Source organism: Hypanus sabinus, chromosome 1 (assembly GCF_030144855.1).
Source record: "Hypanus sabinus isolate sHypSab1 chromosome 1, sHypSab1.hap1, whole genome shotgun sequence".
Classification (NCBI taxonomy): Eukaryota; Metazoa; Chordata; class Chondrichthyes; order Myliobatiformes; family Dasyatidae; genus Hypanus; species Hypanus sabinus.
The window spans coordinates 27,360,067-27,385,398 of record NC_082706.1 but is presented as its reverse complement, the minus strand read 5'-3'; the positions used below and the strand labels follow the sequence as shown (position 1 = coordinate 27,385,398).

Genomic DNA, 25,332 nt, shown 5'->3' with positions numbered 1-25,332 from the left:
CTGCAAGGTTGGTGTCCGGAAATGACGAATGTTCGGGAAGACTAGAGTTGCAGTTTGGTGAATCCTGGGGAACCGTGTGTGACCTGCACTGGGATATGAATAACGCCAACGTGGTGTGCAATCACCTTCAATGCGGAGTCGCTGTTTCGGTGCTGAGGGGAGCTTATTTCGGAGAAGGGAAAGAACCTGTATGGAGCAAAACCCTTGCATGTCAAGGTAATGAGTCGAGCCTGTACGACTGTCCATATTATTTAAGGACTCATCATCAGTGCAACCACAAGAATGATATCAGTCTGACCTGCTCTGGTGAGTGTCGGGTTTCAGAAAAAAATAAATCTATATTAAGCCTTGATGGTATTTTGAAGGCAAAGTTCGCTTATCAATAACTCTTCCAAATAGTGTTTCATAAATTGCATTGCTGCAGTATCATTCGATATTATTTTGATGTAAAATTGACCGACAGTAAAGGAGGGGTGGGGGTGAGATCATTGAAGATTTACAAGAAAGCAACATTAATGACTGAGTTCAATGTGGGGTTCTGAAGGAGGAAATTTAGAATACCTATAATTGGAGACTTTCGAAGGGATGAAGAAAAGAATCTTCTATCAAAACTTAAGTAATAGGCTGATAAATTACGATGGCATTGATCAATAAGTTAGCATATTAACAAAGTACTTGGGCATTATTCACCGATTTACTTAGTTATGTAACTGCACAAAAAAGGAATATTGGACCACGGAGGAGGGAAATTGACTAGCAGATCTTACGGACGGACGACATGGTAGAACCTACTACAGGCAGTATGATGTTTAGAAAAGAATGCAAATAAAATACATGAAGATAAGTACTCAAAAATATGTTGTGATTTTATAGGTTTGTAAGGAAGTAGAGTCGTGGTCTGGTCCTGGGTCCGCGTTTTGGTTCGCAGTCCTTTGGCTCTGGGCTCCCAGTCCTCCGACTGTCCCTTGTCTCGGTTGGACTAAACCGCAAACACCTGATGCTCATCTGGTTGGCTGGGAATGTTAGTGGCCCTGGGATTGAGCGTAGTTGGGGAGTCGTCTTGTGAAGCTTCCCTGGCAAGATTCTGATGGAGCAAATGTCTTGTCGAAGGATGGTACGGCCACCTGCCATATTTAGGCTGCGTTGGAGAACCATTGCTTCTTGGCGCCTTGCTGACAGTAGTCGGCGCTGTCGTTGCGGTATGGAGTCGGCCGTTTCCCGAGCCAGCTGGGCCACTCCGATGTAGGTAGAGATCCGCTTGTTTCCGTAGCCAGCCAAGGTTGCTGGGCGTAACGGCTACTAGCAGCAGACCCGATGCAGAGATGGAACTGTCTGTCGTCCAAATGAGACTGTTTGTCACTTCCTGTCCTCGCCCGGTGTGGTAAGTCAGGCCGCTCTGCTATCACCCTGCGGGGGAAATTTGTCTTGCCTTCTCCTCGCCTCCGTGGGGTAAGACAGGCCGTTCTGCCATTGCCCTGCGGGGGTTTCTGTCTTGTCTTTGCCTCCGTCGGGTCAATCCGGCCATTCTGCCGTTACTTCTTCAAGCCTCAAGCCAAGCCTCGACTCCGGCCTCTCTAGCCAAGCCTCAAGAACACCAAGTCTCTCGCCAAGCATCGTCATGTCTTCGCCTGGGTTTGTGGGTCCGAGCCGGAGGCAAGACACAGGTTCTGGATCCTTGTCCAGTCTAGTGCTCGGAGTCGACCCCAGGCTCCTTGTTCGGTCCCTCGTCCTGCTCCTTTCCTAGCACTGCAGAGTCTGCGTCCTGTATTTGGGTTCTGATACAAATTCCCTCTACGACAAGTAGGTTGTTCAAGAAGAACTCTGAAATTGAACGGGAGGCAAATGGCGATATTTTCAGAAAACATCATTCAAATGAAATCAGAAACGATATCGTAATAGAAGATAAACATAATAATCTACGGCAATTGCATACCCTTCGACCCGCAATGTTATACCGACCATGTAACCGACTCGAGAAGCTGCATAGAATGTTCCTAACGCATGACCCTCTCTTTCTCTAACCTCTTTGGATCCATCTGAGAATCTCTTAAAATATCTTATTTGTATCCCCTTCTACCACCATCGCAGATAGTGCATTCCACTTCACCCGGTACGCTGTGTGTGAAAGTACTACTTCTGACATCCTCCAGGACAGTGGTTCCCAACATTTTTTGGCCATGCCCCACCTAATCACCTCTAAAATCCTGATGACCCCTGTGGCGATATATAATATTATTCAAAAAGTGCACTCCTATTCACCTGGTGGAAGCCTAAAATACCATTAACTTGGTTTAAACAAGCTTTCAAAGAATATGGCATTCATGAAAGAGAAAAATAAAAGAACCAAAGGACTGTTAAAATTCTGGGGAAGAAATTATTAAGAAATTGTAAAAAAAAGAACATTAAGTGTAATAATAATAATAATAATAATTATTATTATTATTATAAAACAATGCCGATTCGTTTCTACAGCATACAAAGACAGATACACCGTTTAAAAGAGATGACGCAATGACACCTTCACACCACCAAGAACCGAAACCTAATGCAAAAAGCAGCATTGGAGCGACCTCGTACGAGTTTCTTACGCGTTTGGACTTGTTCATTCGTCCCTTCCTACATCAGTCAATTCAGTAATTTAATTATGAATGCCATTTGATGGTTGTAATGATGGTGATTCACTATATATACAGTACATACGCAATTACACATGTACATACACACAAGTATTTTTATGTATGCATACTGTATATACACATATGTATTAACGCACACACACTCATACTCACACAGACTTACTAGAAAAAATTCACTGTTAATAACTCATTCTCGGATTGCCCCCCTTAAAAATCAAATTATCCCCCTGTGAGGCGTACGCCCCACGTTGGGAACAACTGCTCTAGGACCACTTCCAAGCAGCTTAAATCTATGTCCCTTACTACTACCCATTTCAGCCCTGGGAGAAAAAGCCTGGCTATCCACACGATCAATGCCTTTCATCGTCTTATTCACCTCTGTCAGGTCACCTCTTATCCTCGGTCGCTCCAATGGGAAACCGATAAGTTCACTCAACCTAATCTCATAAGTCTCCAATCCAGGAAGCATTCTTGCAAATCTCCTCCGCACTCTCTCTATTGCAGCCACATACTCCCTGCAGTAATATAGTGTGTATAAAATGATGAGAGGCATTGATCATATGGATAGTGAGTGGCTTTTTCCCGTGGCTGAAATGGCTCACACGAGATGGCACAGTGTTCAGGTGCTTTGAGTTTGGTACAGAGATGTCAGGGCTCAGGATTTTACGCAGAAAGTCGTGAGTGCATGGATTGGACTGCTGGCGACAGTGGTGGAGGCGGATACAATAGGGTCTTTTAAGAGACTCCTGGATAGGTATATGGAGATTAGAAAAATAGAGGGCTATGGTTGCTGTAGGTCATTTTTAAAGTATGGACATGCTCGGCACAGCTCAGTGGGCTGAAGTGCCTGTATTGTGCTGTAGGCTTTCGACTTGCTATGTTCAATGATGTGACCTGAACTGAACACAGTTCTCTAAGTGGGGCCTAACTGTCTTGTATTGATTTAACATTAACTCACGGCTATTGAATTCAAATTAGAATGAAAGAAAACAATAAAATAGTTCAAATAAAACTATATATTCTAAACGCTAACAAATTGCTGACAAATAACATGAAACAGATTAAACGCTGAAGTCCAAAGAAGATATCATCTGCAGATTCTGGAAATCAAGCGAATGCAGTCAAAATACACGTAGGGTCATGACCGGAAACGTCCCGTGTTTACTGTTTTTCCATAGATGCTGGCTGGAGGGCAGAGTTCCTCCAGCAATTTGTGTCACTCTTTTGTACCAAAGCCATTTAACAACCAAAGCCTTTCATCACTACTGCGACAATCGAGTAAAAATGATTTACTAGTTAATAGTTAATATCTAGATGCTTGGAAAATGTTGAAGACATTACCCCTTTCTTGGAAAAAGAACCGCGAAAGATAGGTTATTGAGAAATGTGTCAAAAACTGAAGACGTTGTTTATGTCACGTCATTTCCAAGCATCAATCTACTGCATTAGTGAGGAATGCAATTAGGTCGAAACCCTCTGTACCATCACGATCGGAGTTTCCCGCTGCAGAACCGAGCAGAACACATGTCCGCATTGATCATGCATAGAGGCAAAAAATGAGAAGCCAATAACATAGCCGTTAATGGAACACAAAATGCCTTATGAATTCCGTGCAAATTACGATCAGGCCGGGGAATATTGATAACGTCTTTGCGAAACCATAAGTCGAAACTAGTAGATATAGGAACAGAAATAGACCATTCAGTCCATCGAATCTGTTTTCCCATTTCATCATGTCTGATCCATTTTCCTTTTTCGCCCCAAACCCCTTCTTTCTCCCCATATCCCTTCATGCTCTGACTCGTGAAGAATATGTCAAGCTTTACTTTAATTATACCCTAAGATTTGAACTCTACAGCAGCCTGAAGCAACGAAGTCCACTCGCTAGCTAAATAAATTCTCTTTCATCTTCGTTCTAAAAGGACAACCCTCTATGCCAACGCATTGTCTTCTGGTCTTAGACTACCACACCTCTGGACATCGACTCTATCGTGAATGTTCAATATCGGTTTCATTTGGGTCAACTCTTATTCTTCAGAATTCCAGTGAGCACAGGCCTGGAACCATCAAAAGCTCTTCATATAATAAGCCTTTAAATCTCGGAATTATTTTCCTAGAACAGGCCATTAAGCCTCAGAGCTAGAGGTGGAGAAGTTCAGAGGTGGCGAAGTTACTGGAAGATACTTTAATGGCCAGGATCTGCAGGCGAGAGACCAGCATTCTGGCAGGCAGATTTGCCACTGCTACTCGGGGGTGTTTAAACTAAGTAGTGGGGGGGGGGGGGAGACGAACGGGAAATATAAGGATGGAGTTAAAGGGAATGACAGAACAAGAAAAATTAAGGAACACAACAGTATTAACGGGGCAGAACGCTCAGGAAGGGATTGGAGAGTATGACCAAGTGCAATAGGATTCGACGTGAAAGTTGAGGGGAGTACTGGATTAAAAGTATTCTACGTGAATACAGGAAGTGTAAGAAAAAAAACTGTGGATGAGCTTGAGGCTCAGTTGGTACTTGGCAAGTATGATTTTGTAGGAATAACAGAGACATGGCTGCAAGACGACCAGGGCTGGGAAAAAATATTCAAGGGTATGCGTCCTATCGAAAGGACAAACATGTGGGCAAAGGGGTTGGGGCTGCTCTGTGGGTGAGGAATGAAATTCAGTCCCTTGCGAGGGGTGACATAGAGATGTAGAGTCAGTATGGATAAAGCTGAGAAATTGTAAGGGCTAAAAGACCATAATGGGAGTTATATATAGGCCACCAATCAGTAGCCTGGATATAGGGTGCAGGTTGAATCAAGAGTTAAAATTGGCATGTCGCAAAGGTAATGCTGCGGTTGTTAATGGGGGATTTCAGCATACAGGTAGATGGGAAAATCGGGTTGGTATTGGAGCCCATGAAAGGGAGTTTGTGGAGTGCCTCCGAGATGGATTCTAGAGCAGCTTGTACCGGAACCTACCAGGGAGAAGGCAATTCTGAATTTATGTGTAATAAACAGGATTTGATAAGGGAACTCGTGGTAGTGACCATAATATGATAAGTTTTAATCTACATTTGAGAAGGAGAAGGGAAAATCGGAAGTGTCAGTATTACAGTTGAGCAAAGGGGACTATGGAGCCATGCGGGAAGAGGTGGCCAAAGTTGACTGAAAAGATCCCCTAGCAGGGATGACAGTGGAGCAACAATGGCAGATATTTCTGGAAACAATACAGAAGGTGTAGGATCAGTTCATTCCAAAGAGGAAGATAGATTCTATGGGGAGTAAGGGGCAACCGTGGCTGACAAGGAAAATCAAGGACAGTATAAAAATAAAAGAAAAGAAGAATAAAATAACAAAGATGGATTGGAAGCCAGGGGATTGGGAAACTTTTAAAGAGCAACAGAAGATAACTAAAAAGGCAATACGGGGAGAAAAGATGAGAACGAAGGTAAGGTATCAAGAATATAAAGCAAGATAGTCAAAGCTTCTTTAGGTATGTGAAGACGAAAAACAAACAGTTAAGATCAAAATTGGGCCCTTGAAGACAGAAACGGATGAATTTATTATTGGGGAACAAGGAAATGGCAGGCGGATTGAACAGGTACGTTGGATCTGTCTTCACTAGGGAAGACACAAACAATCTCCCAGATGTATCAATGGCTAGAGGACCTAGGGTAACGGAGGAACTGAAGGGAATTCACATTAGGCAGAAAATGGTGTTGGGTAGACTGATGGACTGAAGGCTGATAAATCCCCACGGCCGGATCGTCTGCATCCCAGGGTACTTAAGGAGGTGACTCTAGAAATCGTGGACGCATTGGTAATAATTTTCCAATGATCTATAGATTCAGGATCAATTACTGTGGATTGCAGTTTAGGTAATGTTATCCCACTTTTTAAGAAAGGCACGAGAGAGAAAACGGAATTATAGACCAGTTATCCTCACATCAGTGGTTCGGAAGATGCTGGAGTCAATTATAAAAGTTGAAATAGCGGCACATTTGGATAGCAGTAACAGGATCGGTCCGAGTCAGCATGGACTAACGAAGAGGAAATCCCGCTTGACTAATCTTCTGGAAGTTTTTGAGGATGTAACTATGAAAATGGACGAGGGAAAACCAGTGGATACAATGTACCTGGACTTTCAGAGGACCTTTGATAAGGTCCCACATGGGAGATTAGTGGGCCAAATTAGAGCAAATGGTACTGGGGGTAGGATACTGACATGGGTAGAAAATTGGTTGGCAGATAGGAAACAAAGTGTAGGCATTAACAGGTCATTTTGAGAATGAAATGCAGTGACTAGTGGGATACCGCAATGCTTGGTTCGGGGACCGCAGCTATTTATAATATACATTAATGATTTAGATGAAGGGATTAAAAGTAACATTAGCAAATTTGCAGATGACACTAAGCTGAGTGGCAATGGATAATGCAGGGTGACTTGGACAGGTGAGTGGGCAGATGCTTAGCAGATGCAGATTAATGTGGATAAATGTGAGGTTATCCACTTTAGAGGCAGGAACAGGAAGGGAGATTACTATCTTGATGGTGTCAAGTTAGGAAAATGGGAAGTATCTAGGTGTCCTCGTACATCAGGCACAGAAAGTAAGCATGCAGGTACAGCAGGCAGTGAGGAAAGCTAATGGCATGTTGGCCTTCAGAACAAGATGAGTTCAGTATAGGAGCAAAGAGGTCCTTCTTGACTATTGTGTGCAGTTTTGGTCTCCAAATTTCAGGAAGGAAATTCTTGCTATTGAGAGAGGGCAGCTTAGGTTCACGAGGTTAATTCCCGGGATAGCGGGACTGTAATATGTTGAAACACTGGAGCGATTGGGCTTGTATACACTGGAATTTAGAAGGATGAGATGTTATCTAATTGACACATATAAGATTATTAACGGATTGGACACGCTATAGGCAGGAAACATGTTCCCGATGTTGGGCGAGTACAGAACCAGAAGCTACAGTTTAAGAATAAGGGGGTAGGGCATTCAGAACAGAGTTGAGGGAAAACATTTTCACTCAGAGAGTTGTGGATCTGTGGAATGCTCTGCCTCAGAAGGCAGTGGAGGCCAATTCTCTGGTTGCTTTCAAGAAAGAGTTAGATAGAGCTCTTAAAGGTAGCGGAGTCAAGGATATGGGGAGAAGGCAGGAAAGGGGTGTTGATTGTGTATGATCAGCCATAATGACAGTGAATGGCGGCGCTGGCTCGAAGTGTCGAATGCCCTAATCCTGCACCTATTGTCTATTGTCTATTATCTACCGTTTATTTATCAACAGAATCTGATTAGAAGGCAGAATGGTGCTGTGAATGGGAAATTGTGTTCAACAGAACTTTGTAAGGTTTTTAAAAAAAGATTTAACAAAATGTGTAAATGAAGGTAGGTGATGTTGTACATGAGATTTCAGCAAAGGCATTGATGAGGTTCCACATGGCAGCCTGGTTTGAAAGATTCCCTTGTCCATTGTTCCCTCCCCACTGATCTCCCTCCTGGCAATTATCCGTGTAAGTGGAGGAAGTGCAGCACCTGTCCCTACATCTACCACACCCCATTCAGGGTCCCAAACAGTCCTTCAATACTTCAGCTGTGAGTATGCTGGCTTCATCTACTGTATTCAGTGCTTCCGATGTGTCCTGCTGTTTATCAGTAAGACCCGGCGTAGATCGGGAGTCCTTTTCAGCGAGAAGGTACACTCCGTTCTTCAAAAAAAAAAGAGTGGGGTCTCCCAGAGGCCATCCATTTCAATTCTGCTTCCCATTCCCATTCTGCCATGAGCCTCTTCCTGCTGCCGCGATGAAGCCACACTCTGGATGGACGAATATTCCCTCATATTTTGTCTGGGTAGCCCCAACCTAACCCGATGGCATGAACTTTGAATTTTTCGAACTTTCGCTAATGTGTTCTCCTCCCCTTTACCATTCGCCATTTCCAATACGCTCTCACACTTTATCCTCCTGCCTGCCTGTCACCTCTCTCGGATGATCCTCCCGCTTTGCTTTCTTCCGTTGTCCTCTGTAATCAGCTTGCCCCTTTTTCTAGACCTGTATGCAGCCAATTTTCCAGCTCTTTACTTCACCGCTTCCCCCTACTGGTGGCTGCTATCTCATTGAGCTTTATCCTCCGCACACTTTCTTACCCTGAATCGTCATCTTTTTATCCCAGTCCCAATGAAAGGACGCCGCCCTAAGTGTGCACGAAACGTGGACTGTACTCTTTTCCATTGATGCTGCCTGGCCTGCTGGGTTTCTCCAGTATTTGGCGTGTATTGTTTGGATTTCCAGCATCCATAGATTTTCTCATGTTTATGATAAGACCTCATAATGTATTGGAGAAAAAATGTTCTGGTTCAACGAGGCTATGAACGTATCTGCATAGTATGTACCTTCAGTGCGTTCAATTTCGATGAATTTTCCTGCGGAGAAACCGCTGTCAGGTAGCCATGTGGAGAAGTTGAAAAATCAACCAGTTTCTCAATTTTATTATTTAATCTGTTTTTATTGAGAGTAATTAACTGCCTTCAATTATTACTAAAACAGGGAAGAATGGACCACGCTTGGTTGATGGGAAGAGCAGATGCTCTGGCCGTGTGGAAGTCCTGCACGGAGGCCAGTGGGGGACACTTTGTGATGAATACTTTAGCCTGGAAGATGCTGCCGTGGTTTGTGAACATCTACAGTGCGGAGCAGTAAATGCAACTCCTAGAGGTGCTACCTTTAGCGAAGGAAAAGGACCATTGTGGAAGGATGACTACCGTTGTCTAGGGAACGAGACCCGATTAACTGATTGTCCAGTCTCAGCCTGGGGTCAGGTTAACTGTTCACATTGGAATGACGCTGGTCTCATCTGCTCTGGTGAGTCACAAAGAATGTCGGACAGAAAGTAACTACTAATTGGTGTAGAAATTTTCACAAAGGTGATGTTTTAAATCATTTAACGATTTTGTTTTTTAGTTGTGATCACGTCTGTTTAAGATTAAGACGATTGTTACAGCTCCTTAATTTTAAAAACACAGGCCATGAATCCATTTTAGATTTATTAGAAATAGACAGTGCTTTAGTATAGAGTGAATGATTCTGAAGTTAGAGTCTAATTGTGTATAAGACAATATATTTATTAGTATAGTAGTTTTTGGCACAATGTAAAATTACACAAATATAGGAATATATTATCTATGCAGAGACTACCTGGGATATAGATTTTAAAAATGAGTAGACAAAGGACAATAAGAAATAAAGGACCCCATTACAATTCGCTCTGGATGAACAGAGTCTGGCATTGTTACTTAGAACATAGAATATTACAGCAAAACACTATTCCTTCGGAGCATCATGTTTTGCCGACCACATTAACCTACTGTACTATCAGTCCAATCTTTCGCGACTGTACAACCATTCATTATTTTTCTATCGTCCATGTCCCTACTGTATCTCCCTCTATTTGCACCAGTAGCAGGCCGTTCCGTGCACACTACTCGGCTCTCTGCGTAAGAAAAGCTCAGCTCTGATATCTTCCCTTTTCTTTCCTCGATTCGCCGTAAGGTTAATCCTGTATGCAATCGCCCCTTTGAGCTTCGGGAAAAGTCTCTGTCTATCCACACTACATAAGGCTCTTACCATTTTTTACACCTCGATGTATTCCCAGCCTGGTCTGCTTCACTCAAAGAGGGAAAGAAAAACAGTCCCATTATGTTTTGTGTGTGCGAGGTCCTCCCCCTCACGTCTCCTAAACAGAAGCAGAAAAACGCTCGTGGGATGCTTGAGTTTAATGTTCGGGAACAAAATAAAGAGATTTATGAAACAAATCAGTGCCAACAGCGTAGCTTTGACGGGGGATCAGAATACATAACACATTCAGTAGTTATCAATATGTTCGAAGTTAAAACAGTATACTTCATATTTCCAGTTCCGGAGATGAAGTGCAGAAAGCGTGTTTATAGCTGAAATGGACTGAAAAACTTTACTGATGTTGCTCGCAAGCTAAGTCACACGTGGGGACATTTGTGTATAAAACAAACTCCGCTGTAAAATCGGAAAAAAATATATGTTGAATACTCTCGATTGATATTAACTGTTTTATCTAACTTCTTCGATATCGTAGCTGAAAAGTGGTCTTTGAGACTGAGCGATGGAGGAGGCCGCTGCGATGGCCGATTGGAAGTTTATGATAATGGCACCTGGCATAGAGTGCAGGATAAAATTTGGAACCTCAATGATGCAAATGTTGTCTGTAGAGAACTGCGCTGCGGCTTCGCCACATCCGTCTACAACTCCTCAAGGTACAGAGAAACTGCACGGCCCATTCTGGTGACCGAAGGTCGATGTGATGGAAATGAGACGTATCTGCGAAACTGCAAAACTTCTTTCTTGCAAAGGTCTTCTGCTAACATCACGGGCGTTGGTGTCCGGTGTTCAGGTGAATATTGTCAAAAACGTGCCAGTAATAGCTTGTAAACTGGTGTGGCCATTAATAATGCATCAAGAAATTCGGAATCATTCAGGCATACGGATCGGTATCTAGCCAGATCGGTGCAAATTTCCAAATTGAAGTATTTCAATTTTATACTACAATGAACCCCGACCACAGCACCGCATACCCCACGTACACACAGCGCCTCCCAATACCACGGTCCATATACTCTACAGCATTTATAGATTTCAGAGGGTAAGTACAGGGTGAAAGCCCATTTTGCAGGCTGTATAGTTACGAGAATGAAGTTTCATATGTGTGTGTGTATATATATATATATATCTATATATATATATCTATATCTATCTATCTATCTATCTATCTATCTATCTATCTATCTATCTATCTATCTATCTATCTATCTATCTATCTATTTATCTATAGGAAACTCTCAGACTGAACTCTCATTATGAGGTCTTTCAGTGAACATGGTGTGCTCTATTTTATACATTCGCTGACAATGAAAATATCATTTTGTTCAAGGGATGCTGGTTACAGCAATTAAAACGCAATCTATGGAAAAATATCAGTAGGTGGCAGCGCAGCGGTGATACTGTAGCGCGCAGAAACTGCATTAGTTTGGTTGTGAAACTATCCGTCTTTATTTGCGTGTGCATTACCACAGTCAATAGATGTGCGTTTATTACCCTCGTAAAGAGATGTCTGCTTGACTGCAGACAAAACAACAGTGAATGGACTGCAATGAGGGTTCATCTATTTGTATATTCATCAAAGAAAAACATTATATCTCAGAACACTTCTCCTATCGTGTAGACAACACCTCTAATACATACTCTCCAATACTCACTAGTGTGTGTGTGTGTGTGTGTGTGTGTGTGTGGGTGGCTGTGGACTATGGAAACAATGACAGTAGGACGGGTATCAGACGGTGATGATGACTGGCAAATGAGAAGGTATCAGAGGGGACGGAGAACGGGGAACGGGGAATGGAGAAAGAGAGAATAGAGAGCAGCTGTTGGAGAAATGACCAGAAGTGGCAGGTATTTTTTCCGGGTTAAGGAGGGCGGAATTTTGATCACCTTGACGTTCATGGGGAATGCAGTTTTCGGATTAAACTTCGGATATTTCAGCCTGATGCTGCAGGTGCAAGATTTGCCAAGAAAAGAGCAACGAAACAGAACAGTTAAGCGGCTGATGTCTGGACTTATTTCACGGTAAATGACTTATGTTTAGAGGATCAAAACATGGGTCAATTGTGACGCTACGAATTTTCAGTGTTTATCCGATAATTGCCATTATATTCACGTCGAGCGAAATTCTCAGAGATTTTCTTTGTATGCGTTTGTGTACACTACTGCTTTAAAATGAAATATGATATAATTTGCTCATCCAGCCAGATGTGCATTGACAGTGCTGCACGGAATTCAATTATTTCGTATTTATGTTGCACAGATATAAGTTTTGTACTCAAATATTTAATGTAATGCGATTTTGCAGTCATGCGACGATAATTGGGCTGATATAGTACAGTGATTTCCGAAATGGAGTACTGGTGGAGAGGTTGATCTGTGAGTGAATGTCCCGTTCAGAAAAAAAAAAAATAGATCAAAACTACTTCGAATACCAAGTGTTACCACCGTTTTCATACTTACCCAAAAAGCACATCTTCATTATGATGATATAATGAAATGGAGCTGTTACGTGAGACTTCATACGTCCCTTTAGCAAAGATCCTTCCTCTACCAGGGATGAGGTTCTTCTGGTTTATTTTGACATTTTCTTAGCACTGTTTTTATTCCATGTTGGAGGTTGGGTTTGTCCATGAAAGAGTTGCTTACTATACCATTACAAAAGCATGCTATCAATTGAGAACCAAGCAGACAAGCTGCTAATTAAACTCTGAAAATGTAAACGCTATTGATGTTCACCCCAAATAATTATATATAGTATTTGGATACTAGACAACGGTCAAATTTTGAGATGGCTGTAGTAGCAGTAAGAGCACAGACGTTATTATTAATTGGGGAAACCAACAACAACAGCAACAACAACAACAAAATCATCAAATGTATTGTGAAAAGTTGATATTTTCTGGTCTGAACACAAGGAATAGTAGTTAATATTTACACTTAAAACAGCACTTGCAACATTTGAAATATAGGTCAAGTTAAACAATATTTGAAACTCCATCTTAATGAGGTATGGATGTAAATGGCTGGCAAGACACAAACGTCCCTGGAAAGTCACAGCAGTTGTGTGCACTCGTCGTTGGGAATGAAAAAAAAAAGCAAAGGAAGAGGCAGCCAAAAGAGCTAGCGATATGTTTGTTCATCAAAAGCAATCAGTTCCCTGTCTTTTTTTTTCTCCAGAATTATGAGGATCTGGTTTGGCTGATGACTATCCTACGGATAATTTCCAACACTCAATTTCCACGATGGTCTTTGATCTCCTGTTTGATATGAATTATATTAATTGGCAAAGTCTATCATTCATTATTCAGTAGAGTTTACACCGGAACCCTAGCTGCACGATTAACGAAGCACTCACTTAACATCCCAGAAAATACAGATAACAATGATGTATCACAATCTAAAAAATGATGTAGTTCTGTTGTAGACTGATTGAATTCCTGTATATGTGAAGACATCATGCCGAGTAAGACACGAGTCCATGAACATCAGTTCCTTATCAATTCCTGGCAGAATGTGACTAATTGGATCACCCCATACTTGATATTGTGATTGGACAGCCGTAGATCTTGGGCAGGAGGTACAGTGGTGATATTCTCTCCTCCCAGCGATATGGTCCAAAGCTCTTTCCACTGCTTTGGAAGAGGAATACATCCTTCAAGTTACAGGGAACCACTCTGATATCGACCAAGCTTCATACAGTGAAAATGTCAGATTAGAAGAAATACCACCAGCCACCCCCACCCCCCTCCGGCAGAGTAAAGAGGCAAATGCCTGCCACCATGATTGATCTATGGTACTACATGCGGAACAATGGTGAAAGAGAAGCTCCACCTGGGACATTGAATGCCCAACGTTCTATGCAGGGCGTAAATGTGAAGTGCCATAACCTGGTTCAGACATAAACCAGTGACTGTGCGCGCAGTTCAGTCGAACGATCAAATCCGCGCTGCAGCCTTACTAAATTCTTACAAACTTTTGGTTTTGAATTTATACTTCAGCAACTTCAACTTCCAACATGCTGTGAAATGATTGCACAATTATTTTCAAACCTTAATATCAGAAGAAAGTTCATAAATGAGAACGAGGTGATGAGTTCAGTTTGTGATGCAATGAGTAACCTTGTATGTTTCTGTTCAACAGACCACATGCAGTTAAGGCTATTCGGAAGTGAAGATGCATGTGCTGGAAGACTGGAGGTTTATTACAATGGATCCTGGGGAACAGTCTGTGATGACTCCTGGGATCTGGTTAATGCTAACGTGGTATGTAGGCAACTAAGGTGTGGTTATGCTTTGGAGAAAAAAAAAACTCTGAACTGTGGACGAAGCACTGGAGAAATTTGGTTGGATGATGTGAGATGTTCGGGTAATGAAAAGTATCTCTGGACATGTCCTTCGGCGCTGTGGGGCTATCATGACTGCAGCCATAAAGAAGATGTGACAGTGGAGTGTTCCGGTAAGCGTAATTACACGATGCCGATTTTCTGCAACGTGGTATTGGAGTCTTCACTTTGGAGACGTGTTAAACGATTTATAGCACACATTCGGGTCATTGAAACGTAAACACAGAAACATAGAAATCTCAGAATCAGAATCAGACTCTAATCGCCAAGTACCTTGTGCACATACAAGGAATTTACTTCCGGCAGATGTTGCCTCTCTGCTCATAACAATAATAATGATAAATAAAAAATGAAAATATAGATTATACATACAAGTAGTGCAATCCAAGTAATAGTTAGCCGACAGTTAACCGGCAGTTAACTGTTCTGCAAAGTGACCGCAGTAGGGAAAAAACTTCTCCAGTGCCTATTAGTCTTAGTCTGGAGGGATCTGAAGCGCCTACCAGACGGAAGCAGTTCAAACAGTCCATGAAATCAATAGCACTTTACAGGCCTTTCGGCCCACACTGTTGCGCCGACCATGTAAACTACTCAAGAAACTGCCAACAATATCCCTACCAAATAGCCTATATTTTTCTAAGCTCCATGTACCTATCTCGACCACCGACACTGGCACTGAATTCCACGCGTCCGCCACTAAAACACAGACAATACTGTTGCAGTAAGAGGCGAGTGGGTATAAAAAATAAGTTGATGCGGAACAGCCATTTTGATTATTAGGGGGACCAGAACGGCACATTTGCTCGCAGATGTTGAACAGACTGATCATGCTGTGAAGAGGAGACACAATTGTTAACGACGCCAATAGTACATGCAAGATGTTAGAATTGAAAGAGTGAAAGATAATCTTTGCGTAAACTGCAAAGACTGAGTACAGGTTATAGAGAAGACAACAAGGTCGCTTCTCAAGCAATTGCATCAGGAAGCGCCCTATTATCTAATGGGGGCTGTCAGCAGAATGGACACTGAAGGAGAAATTAGTTCCAAAGGCTGAAAGTTTTCACTGATTGTGACATTTTGCATGGACCTTTACCGTTTATTTCCGACTATTTATTTCTTGCAGCTCCGCTTATTCTCGCTATCATACCTGAGCAGGGGAAAAATAAACAAAAACCTCTTCCCCATTTTCAAACAAAACATTCTCAGATTTAGTGCCTGAACTTGCCTGAAGACCAGCAGAAGTGTACTACCAGTCCCACGTTTCCGTTCCTCCAAATTCCGTAATTAACTAGATTATATATTTTTGTTAGCAACATGGACTAGCTACAGCACAATTCGGCCCACAACGCTGTGCCGAATATGTCACTACCGTAGAACTGCCGAGGCTTTACCCATAGCTCTCTAATTTTCTAGGCTCTGTGTGACCATACAGGAGTCTCTTAAAATATTCAGTCCTTTCCTCTCCACCACTTCCACCGGCAGCCCATTCTACACACTCACCACCCTGCGTAAAAAAAAAACTTACCCCTGATATCTCCTTTGTATCTACTTCCAAGCAACGTAAAACAGTGCCCTCTGCAAGTAGCCATTTCAGACCTGGGAAAAAGCATTTGACGATCCAGACGATCAATCCCTCTCATCATCTTATGCACTGTAACTCTATCAGGTCACCTCTCATCCTCTGTCGCTACAAAGAGAAAAGGCGGAGTTCAGTCAATTTATTCTCATAAGGCATGCTCCCCAATCAAGGCAACATACTTGTAAATCTCCACAGCAGCCTTTCTATGATTTCCACGTCCTTCCTGTGGTGCTGCGACCAGAATTGAGCACAGCACTCCAAGTGGGGTCTGACTAGTGTCCTATATAGGTGTAACATTGCCTCTCGACTCTTAAATTTAATCCCACGATTGAGGAAAGCCAATGCACCGTATGCCTTCTTAATCACAGAGCTGTGTAACAGTTTTGAGTGTCCTATGGAGTCGGACCCCAGAATCCCTCTGATCCTGCATACTACCGAGAGTCTTACCATTGATACTATATTCTGCCATCATATTTGACCTACCGAAATGAACCACCTCACGCTTATCCGGACTGAACTCCATCTGTCACTTCTCAGCCCTGCTTTGCGTCCTATCAATGTCCCGTTAGATTCTCTGACAGCCCTCCACAAAGCCATCCATAACATCCCCATAACAACCCCAACATTTGTGTCATCAGCAAATTTACTAAGAGAACCCAGCACTTACTCATCCAGGTCATTTATTAAGATCACAAAGAGTAGGGGTCCCAGAGCAGATCCCTGAGGCACAGCATTGGTCACCGTCCTCCATGCAGTATATGACCCGTGTACAACCACAGTTTGTCTTCAGAGGGCAAGCTAGTTCTAGATCCACAAAACAATGTCCCCTTGGATCCCATGCCTTCTTACTTTTTCAATAAGCCTTGACTAAGGTACCTTACTAAATGGCTTACTTAAATCCATATACACTGCATGTACGGCTTTAACTTCATCGATGTGTTTAGTCAAACCCTCAAAAGATTCAAACAGTCTCGTAAGGCACTAGCTGCTTTTGACAATCCCCAATCATATTACGCCTAACGACATGTTCATAAATCCTGCCTCTCAGGATATTCTCCATCAGATTACCAAATACTGAAACAAGACTTACTGGCCTATAGTTTCCTGGGCTATCCCTACTCCCATTCTTGTATCAAGGGACAATATCTGCAGTTCCCAATCCTCCGCAACCTCTCCCCTCCTCATTGATGATACAATGATAACTGCCAAAGGCTCTGAAATATCCTCCCTCGCTTCCCACAGAAGCCTGGGGTAAATCACGTACGGTCCCGGTGAATGATCAAACTTGAAGCTTTCCGAAAGCTCCAGCACATCGTCTTTCTTAATATCAGCATGCTCAAACTTTTCAGTCTCCTGCAAGTCATCACTACAATCACCAAGATCCTTTTCCTTTGTGAAAACTGAAGTAAAGTATTCATTAAGTACCTCTGCTATATCTTCCGGTTCCATACATACTTCCCCACAGTCACACTTTATAGGTCCTATTCTTTCACGTCTTATCCTCTTGCTCTTCACATACTGGTGGAATGCTTTGGGATTTTCCATAATACTGCCCATCCAGGTCTTCTCATGGCCCCTTCTGGCTCTCCTAATTTTCTTCTTAAGATCCTTCCTATTAGCCTTATGTTAGGAGGCATGGGTTCCAAAGGGACATTGCTTTGTGGATCGAGAACTGGCTTGTAATGTTAGAGATCTTATAGATCTCTAACATTACCTAGCTCTCTGAAACTTTTGTAAGCTTTTCTTTTCTTCTTGTCTAGAATTATTTTAACCTTTGTACACCACGGTTCCTGTACCCTACCATAACTTCCCTGTCTCATTGGAACGTACCTGTGCAGAACTCGACACAGGTATCCCCTGAACGTTTGCCACATTTCTTCCATTCTTTTCCTTGAGAATATCTGTTTCCAATTTAAGCTACCAATTTCCTCCTTGATAGTCTCGTAATTCTCCTAACTCCAATTAAAAATTTTTCCCAACTTATCTGTTCCTATCTCACTCCAATGCTATTGTAAGGGAGTCAGAATTATGATCACTATCTCTAAAATGCTCTTCCACTGAGAGATCTAACACCTGAGCAGATTCTTTTCCCAATACCAAATCAAGTACAGCCTCTCCTCTTGCAGGAATTTCTACATCTTGTGTCAATAAACTTTCCTGAAAACACCTAACAAACTCCAACCTATCTAAACCCCTTGCTCCAGGGAGATGCCAATCGATTTCTGGGAACTTAAAATCTCCCATCACATCAGTTCTGATATTATTACACCTTTTCAGGATCTGTTTCTCTATCTGATCCACGATGCTCCTGTCACTATTGGGCGGCCTATAAGAAACACCCAGTAAAGTTATTTTACACTTCCCGTTCCTAACCTCCACCCACAGAGACTCCATAGACTATCCCTCCAGGGTGTCCATCTTTTCTGCAACCGAGGCACTGAACTGACCAACAGTGCCACGCCCCCACCTCTTTTGCCTCCCTCCCTGTCCTTTCTGAAACATCTAAACCTGATACTTGAAGTACCCATTACTGTCCTTGAGCCATCCAAGTCTCTGTAATTAACACCACATCATATCTGCAAGTACTGATCCACACTCTAATCTCATCGCATTGTTCACAACACTCTTTGCGTTAAAATAGACGCATCTCAAACCTTCGATCTGAGCGCGTTCCTTCTCTATCACCTGCCTATCCTCCCTCTTGCACTGTCTACAAGCTTTCTCTATTCGTCAGCTAACCTCCTCTTACTCAGTCTCTTCATTTCGGTTCCCCTCACCCTAGCACTTCTAGTTTGAACTTTCCCCTAAAGCCTTAGCAAACCTCCCCGCCAGGCTATTGGTCCTCCTTGGATTTAGGGGCAACCCGTCCTGTTTGTTAGAGGTCATACCTGTCCGAAAAGAGGTCCCAATGAACTAGAAATCACAATCCCTGCCCCCTGCTCCAAACCCTCAGCCACGCATTTGTCCTCCAACTCATTGTATTCATTTTCTCAATGTCACGTGGCACAGACAGTAATCCCGAGATTAATACCTTTCAGGTCCTGCTTCTCAACGTCTTTCTTAACACCCTGTAGTCTGTTGTTCCCTGATTTCCTTACCTGTCCACACGTTACGTTCCCTTATGAGTGTTTCTAGCGATTTCAGTTGTTTTGAGGTATCGCAGATATCTATCTCGTGCCTTTTTTATTTATAAAAACAAGTTAAGTTTTCTACCGTACGAAAATATTATTAGTACGTTTGCATTAACTACTTTGTTCTCAGAACACAAAGAGATGCGCCTTGTGAAAGGAAAACACAGCTGCGAAGGGAGAGTGGAAGTGCGGTACCATGGGAGATGGGGAACAGTTTGTTCCGAAGAACTGGATAGTAAAGCTGCGAATGTGATCTGCAAGCAAATGAACTGCGGAACCTTGGAATCTATCGACTATTACTCCCAGAAATACGAAAAAGGATCTGATCCAATATGGCTGGATGGAATAAAATGTCTCTCGTACGAGTCGACTCTTTGGCAGTGTCATGCAAAACCTTGGGGGAAACACGACTGTCAATATAACTCACATGCAGGTGTTGAATGTAAAGGTAAAAGATGGAACACATTATATGGCGATTTGTATTCTAAACATCGTTGTTAAAAATAAATAGACAATATTTTTCTCTTCTCATCAGAGGCCAAAAAACCGGACCGGTCCAATGTAAAGGTTTGCAAAGCACGCAATATATCTCAACCTGTTTATGCAGCAGGTAATCTAAACTACAAGTTGCAATATCTTTTTTAAATTCCATTTCGAAGTTATGATTAATGCAACATCAGTGTTTTCTTCTGCATTAGAACCAACGTTGCGCGTTTCTGGCGGCAACACCAATTGCTCTGGAAGGTTGGAGATAAAGTTCAATAATATCTGGGGCACGATCTGTGATGATTCCTGGGATCTGGCCGATGCCAATGTGGCGTGCAGGCAGTTGGGTTGTGGCTCTGCCCTTTTGACTGGAGTGCCGGATAAAATTATCCAGGACGTCGGCGATCTTTGGTTGGACGAAGTGAAATGCAAAGGAAGTGAATCTTTCCTGTCCAGTTGTCCTTCCTCTCCACTCGGTCAGCATGACTGTGATCATAAGGAAGATGTCTTTGTTGTTTGTTCAGGTAGGTGTCCTTGGACAATTTCCACGTTATATTCAACTGATTTGTAAACATCGTAATCATAAACAATTGAGAAAGAAAATCTTAAGAAGACGAATTTGTTAATGTTTGTTCAAAAATTCTTTTCACAACAGAGTCCGCACCTCCCACTGGTCCAATCGGTTCAGGTATTTAATATTATGGCATTTTTCCTTTATTCGATCTCGAATCTTGTTTAATTAGATTTTTAATTCGGTATTTAGATCTGAAAAGGACTGATTTTCCGTTCTTATAGACAGACAGACAGAGATACTTTATTGATCCCGAGGGAAATTGGGTTCTGTTACAACGGCACCAACCAGGAATAGTGAAGAAATATAACATTATAAAACCATAGATAAATAAATAATAAGATAATCATGCCATGTGGAATTAAATCCAGGAGCAGCCTATTGGCACAGGATGTCTGACACTCCGAGGGAGGAGTTGTTAAGTTTGATGGCCACAGGTAGGAATGACTTCCTATGACGCTCAGTGTTACATCTCGGTGGAATGATTCTCTGGCTGAATGTACTCCTGTGCCTAACCAGTACATTACGGACTGAATGGGAGTCATTGTCCAGGAAAGCATGCAACTTGGACAGCATCCACCTTTCAGACACCACCGTCAGAGAGTCCGGTTCCACTGCCACAACATCACTGGCCTTCTGAATAAGTCTGTTGTTTCTGTTGGTGTCTGCTACCTTTAGCCTGCTGCCCCAGCACACAACAGCAAACATGATAGCAATGGCCACCACAGCCTCGTAGAACATCCTCAGCATAGTCCGTCAGAGGTTAAAGGACCTCAGTGTCCTCAGGAAGTAGAGACGGCTCTGACCCTTCTTGTAGACAGCCTCAGCGTTCTTTGACCAGTCCAGTTATTGTCCGTTCGTATCCTCAGGTATTTCTAATCCACCACCATGTCCACACTGACCCCTTGAATGGAAACAGGGATCACTGTTGCCTTAGCCCTCCTCAGGTCCACCACTAGCTCCGTAGTCTTTTTCACATAAGTTTCAGATGATTCTGGTTGCACCATGTGACGAAGTTTCCCACAGGGTATCCTTTGTTAATTACAAATGATATCCGGAGCGGTTAACATTTCTGCTGTAATCTTAAATGCCCAAGCAACTGTTTGGATCAGGATGTTGTAAAATTCTTAAAACTAATATATCCAACTCCTGCCAAATATATCGGGGAGATTACCTTATCTGAATATCGGGTGAATTGACTCATTATTGAGTATACAGAAAGTACCTTCAAATGAGTTCTAACTGAAACGTTGACGAATTTCCACTATGTATTAGGAAAATCTTAGCTGATGTTTGTGTGGATAGTTACAAATAATACATATAATTTGTTGGATGAATATCATCTGCGACTTGGAGAATAAGCGCATATAAGTCCTTGATATGTTAATGCTGAAGCATTTGCTATTTTCTAAGTTCGTGCTGAAATCATCGAGATGAGTCATATCCAGTGAATTTCATATCAGCATTGCACTTCCAAGCAAATCCGTCACCATATTCCGGACGTTGCGAGGTAACACCTCCCTCGAAAAGTATATCGTTGGAATCCGACCAACAGACTCGTAATCGAACCACCAATGTTCCACAACTCTGTCTTCTCTTTCCCTATCGTACTCCTTGCAAGTTCACTGCTGCGTGGCCACATAATGCTCTAATCCCTTTACATGTTTGCACAACATGCCACCGTAAAAAGCCATATCACAATAACCAGGAGTAGGTGTACAGGAAGGAGAAAGGAGGCTAAGTGATATCGGGTCATTAAAACCGTTCCCTCAAGTTCAGCAAAACAAAAAAGGGTATTTGTGACTGCAGAGATGAGTTTTATTTAATTCAACAATATTGATTATGAGTGTGTGGGAAGTGTCTGTAGTGTATCAAGCTCTAACCATGCAGATAGGACGGATCAGAAAGCTCAGAAACCACTATTTTAGCAGGAAGTAAAAAAAAACATTTACACATCTCTATCGGCCTTTACCAGTTGTTAATGAAGCACCATAGAACGTATCCTATCCAGATACATAAGGGTTTGCTATGGCACCGCCCTACCATGGCATAGAAAAACTATAAATGCTCAGCAGATCTGGGAAACCAGCATTCCCTCTATGACCTATTGACTTAACTTCGGACTGCCACAGTAAATTAGGCTGCATAATCAAAGCCCCGAACCAGCTCAGGAATTCTCTGATTCATTCTTTCAAAATGACAGAAGTTGCAAAAGCCTGAAAGCAGAATGCAAAATAGCTTCCAGCACGCTTGTATGAGCCTATTAAATTGATGCTTCGTAGAAAACTATCTACTCTTCGTTCTCCCAATTAACTTCGTTATGATCTTGCTCTTTATTGTATAACTGCACGTTATTTTCTCTACAGCAGTACCTGTTTTTCTGCATTCAGTTCTTCTTTGATCTTCCCCCTCACCACGTAATTATGTTAAGTGCACGAACAGTATGTAATAAACACTTTTCACGATATTTCGATACACGTGACAACAATAAACAAATTCCCATTCGAATTCCGAAATGTTCTCTTTTAGCTAGTTAGTTCCTGTGCCGAATGAATTGAATAATCGGCGCATGCCTTTCCACTTCCTGTGAAATAGGAGGGGTGATTGATAATTTCGTGGCCTAAGGTAGAAAGAGGCAAATTTCGAAAACATAGTCACTTATTTTTCCTACATTTGCACACTTACTCAACCGATCGTGGAGCAGACGGATCGCGTCTTGTAGAAGTCGGCGTCTTGGACCTCCAGAAGTGGTCAAAAGCATGGGTGATTGATAGATTCGTGGCCTGTAGATGAGGTGAGTTATTAAATTCAAATATCTGCATTTCACTCAAAAAGTTGAACTGCAGGTGCATGTAACGAGGGCTGTATAGATCAATTCCTCCAAACGTAGGCCACGAACATCAATCACACCTGTGCAGACCACCTGGGGGTCCAAGCTGCTATCGTTACATGCACGTGCAGTTCAACTCTTTTAGTGATAATGCAGACAGTTTGAAGTTAATAACTGATCTCCTTCTACCTTAGGCCACGAACGTGTCAATCACACCCCTACCCCCCACCCCCCACCCTCTACCGTGGACCACTTCTGCAAAGAAGCGATTTTTATTCACCACGGCCGCTGGACTCAGTGTGTACATCTAGGAGGGGACTATGTTGAAAAAATAAATATGCAGGGTTTTCTAAAATTGACTCATTCTACCTTAGGCCACGAAATTATCAATCACTCCTCATAGTCTGACTGACCCATCATCGAGGTAGGCTGTTAGTCTGGCTTGTGTGGAAGCATATTTTGCATTAAGCACTGCTTTACGCTGTCGGTTAAAATGTGTCATTTATGGCATATCTGCAGCTTGCAGTCATCTCCTGTATTTATCGCATTCCAGCACGGAGAGATGTCGGTGCTTCATCGAGCACCTTGGCCCGCATATTTGCAGTGCAGTGATCAAGACTGACATGAAAACGAACTAGATATTAAATGCTTCGAAAGCTGAGTTTGAATGCTACTCCAAGAATCCTTATTCCTCTGAAAACTAGAGACACCCCCGACCCCCGCCTACATATGTGTATTTCTAACTCACGGGTACATTATGGAGGCTGATTGTGATCATTCAAGTCATTCAACTTGATTGCAAGACTTGTTGATCTCAGGGATATTCCTAACTATTTGACATCAAATAGTTCAAAATGTAGGAAAACACAGTGATACTAAAGATTGACGAACATTAAACATCGATTTTTCTGATAGGATGATATTTCCTTTAGTTTAGAAAGGACGTTACTGACTTTGAGAGGTAATTTTTCAATTGGAGGATTGATTGAGAGTCATTCCACTGTTTAATATTATGGGGGAAACAAATGGCGCGCAGCGTCGTGAGGATAGAATGGCTTGAGACGTACCTTCAACACAAATTGTTCGCTGCATTGAGTTAACAGAACATCATGTTTACAAGCAGTTATCGACCGCCCATGACCTACTAATGAGGCAACTGACATTTCAACAGATGAGGAAAAGGGGGAAACGCTTCGAGCCCATATAATGTGCTTTGTACTGTGAATTCAGTGCTGTAATTCTAATACTTTGATGTCTTCAGTTTCTGAGAATCTCGAGTTGCGAACATGGATGTTTGTGGTTGAACGGTGTTGGAATAGGCATGAATAATGCAAAACCAGGAGCAACCTTAGAGCAATGGACATGATTGTCAAGATTAATACCATTCTTGCTGATATAACTTTTCTCTTTATTCATTTGTCCATGCCATCCATCGGACTCCGTGTGTGCATGCTGTTTCTTTTCACAGCAGAAATTTAAGCTCCAATTCTGTAACCCTTGGCAATAGCTCTATTACCCATAATGTAACTGCTCATTGCCGTCATGTTTTGAGCAGATTATTCTGACTTTAAACAGATTATCCTGTTCGACTCCTAGTATATATTTCAGAACTGTTGTCTTCCACCTCAAAGATATCCACCAAATGGATTCTATTTTTAAGAATCTTCTCCATAATTCTCTCATTGTAGCATTTGCTTCTTTTGACTTTTCCATGTTCAACGCCGAAGGCGTAATTTGTAATGTTTACTCTGTTCCGTTCTATCGTGTCCTTTTGCAAGCTTTTTCTTCTCTACCGTCAAAACCCATAATTATTACTTCTGCTGTTTTACACGACGTATTTGACATCTTTATATAAATCTAATTCTATGAGTAATTCCGTATTATGTAGACTTACTTCGTAATTAAGATAAGCATTTCTCTTTGTGAATGTCTAAACCTTAAAATTAAATTTTAATTTACCTACTGAATTTCTGTTTAAGTATTGGAAAACAGGTTCTCCTCCATCTTCTTTGCTGTCTGCGTGACGTTTGGAATCGTTGTCGTGGGCGAGTTATTCTCAATGATAGTGATAAAGCGGAGAAGAGGCAAGATTCAAGCTTTAAATTTAATTATTATTGCTCGGAATAATATTTCAAATTTTGTTGAGTAA

At 42.1% G+C, this 25,332-nt stretch overlaps 1 protein-coding gene across 1 annotated transcript; it reads left to right on the top strand.

The window, feature by feature from the left end:
- The first annotated feature begins 201 nt into the window (after nt 1-201).
- Nucleotides 202-25,332, top strand: LOC132379261 (scavenger receptor cysteine-rich type 1 protein M130-like). Its single transcript, XM_059947347.1, has 8 exons — nt 202-306; nt 9,162-9,476; nt 10,723-11,037; nt 14,385-14,699; nt 19,427-19,744; nt 19,832-19,906; nt 19,995-20,306; nt 25,163-25,332. The coding sequence occupies exons 4-8, from the start codon at nt 14,390-14,392 to the stop codon at nt 25,330-25,332; spliced, it is 1,185 nt and encodes a 394-aa protein (XP_059803330.1). The 5' UTR covers nt 202-306; nt 9,162-9,476; nt 10,723-11,037; nt 14,385-14,389.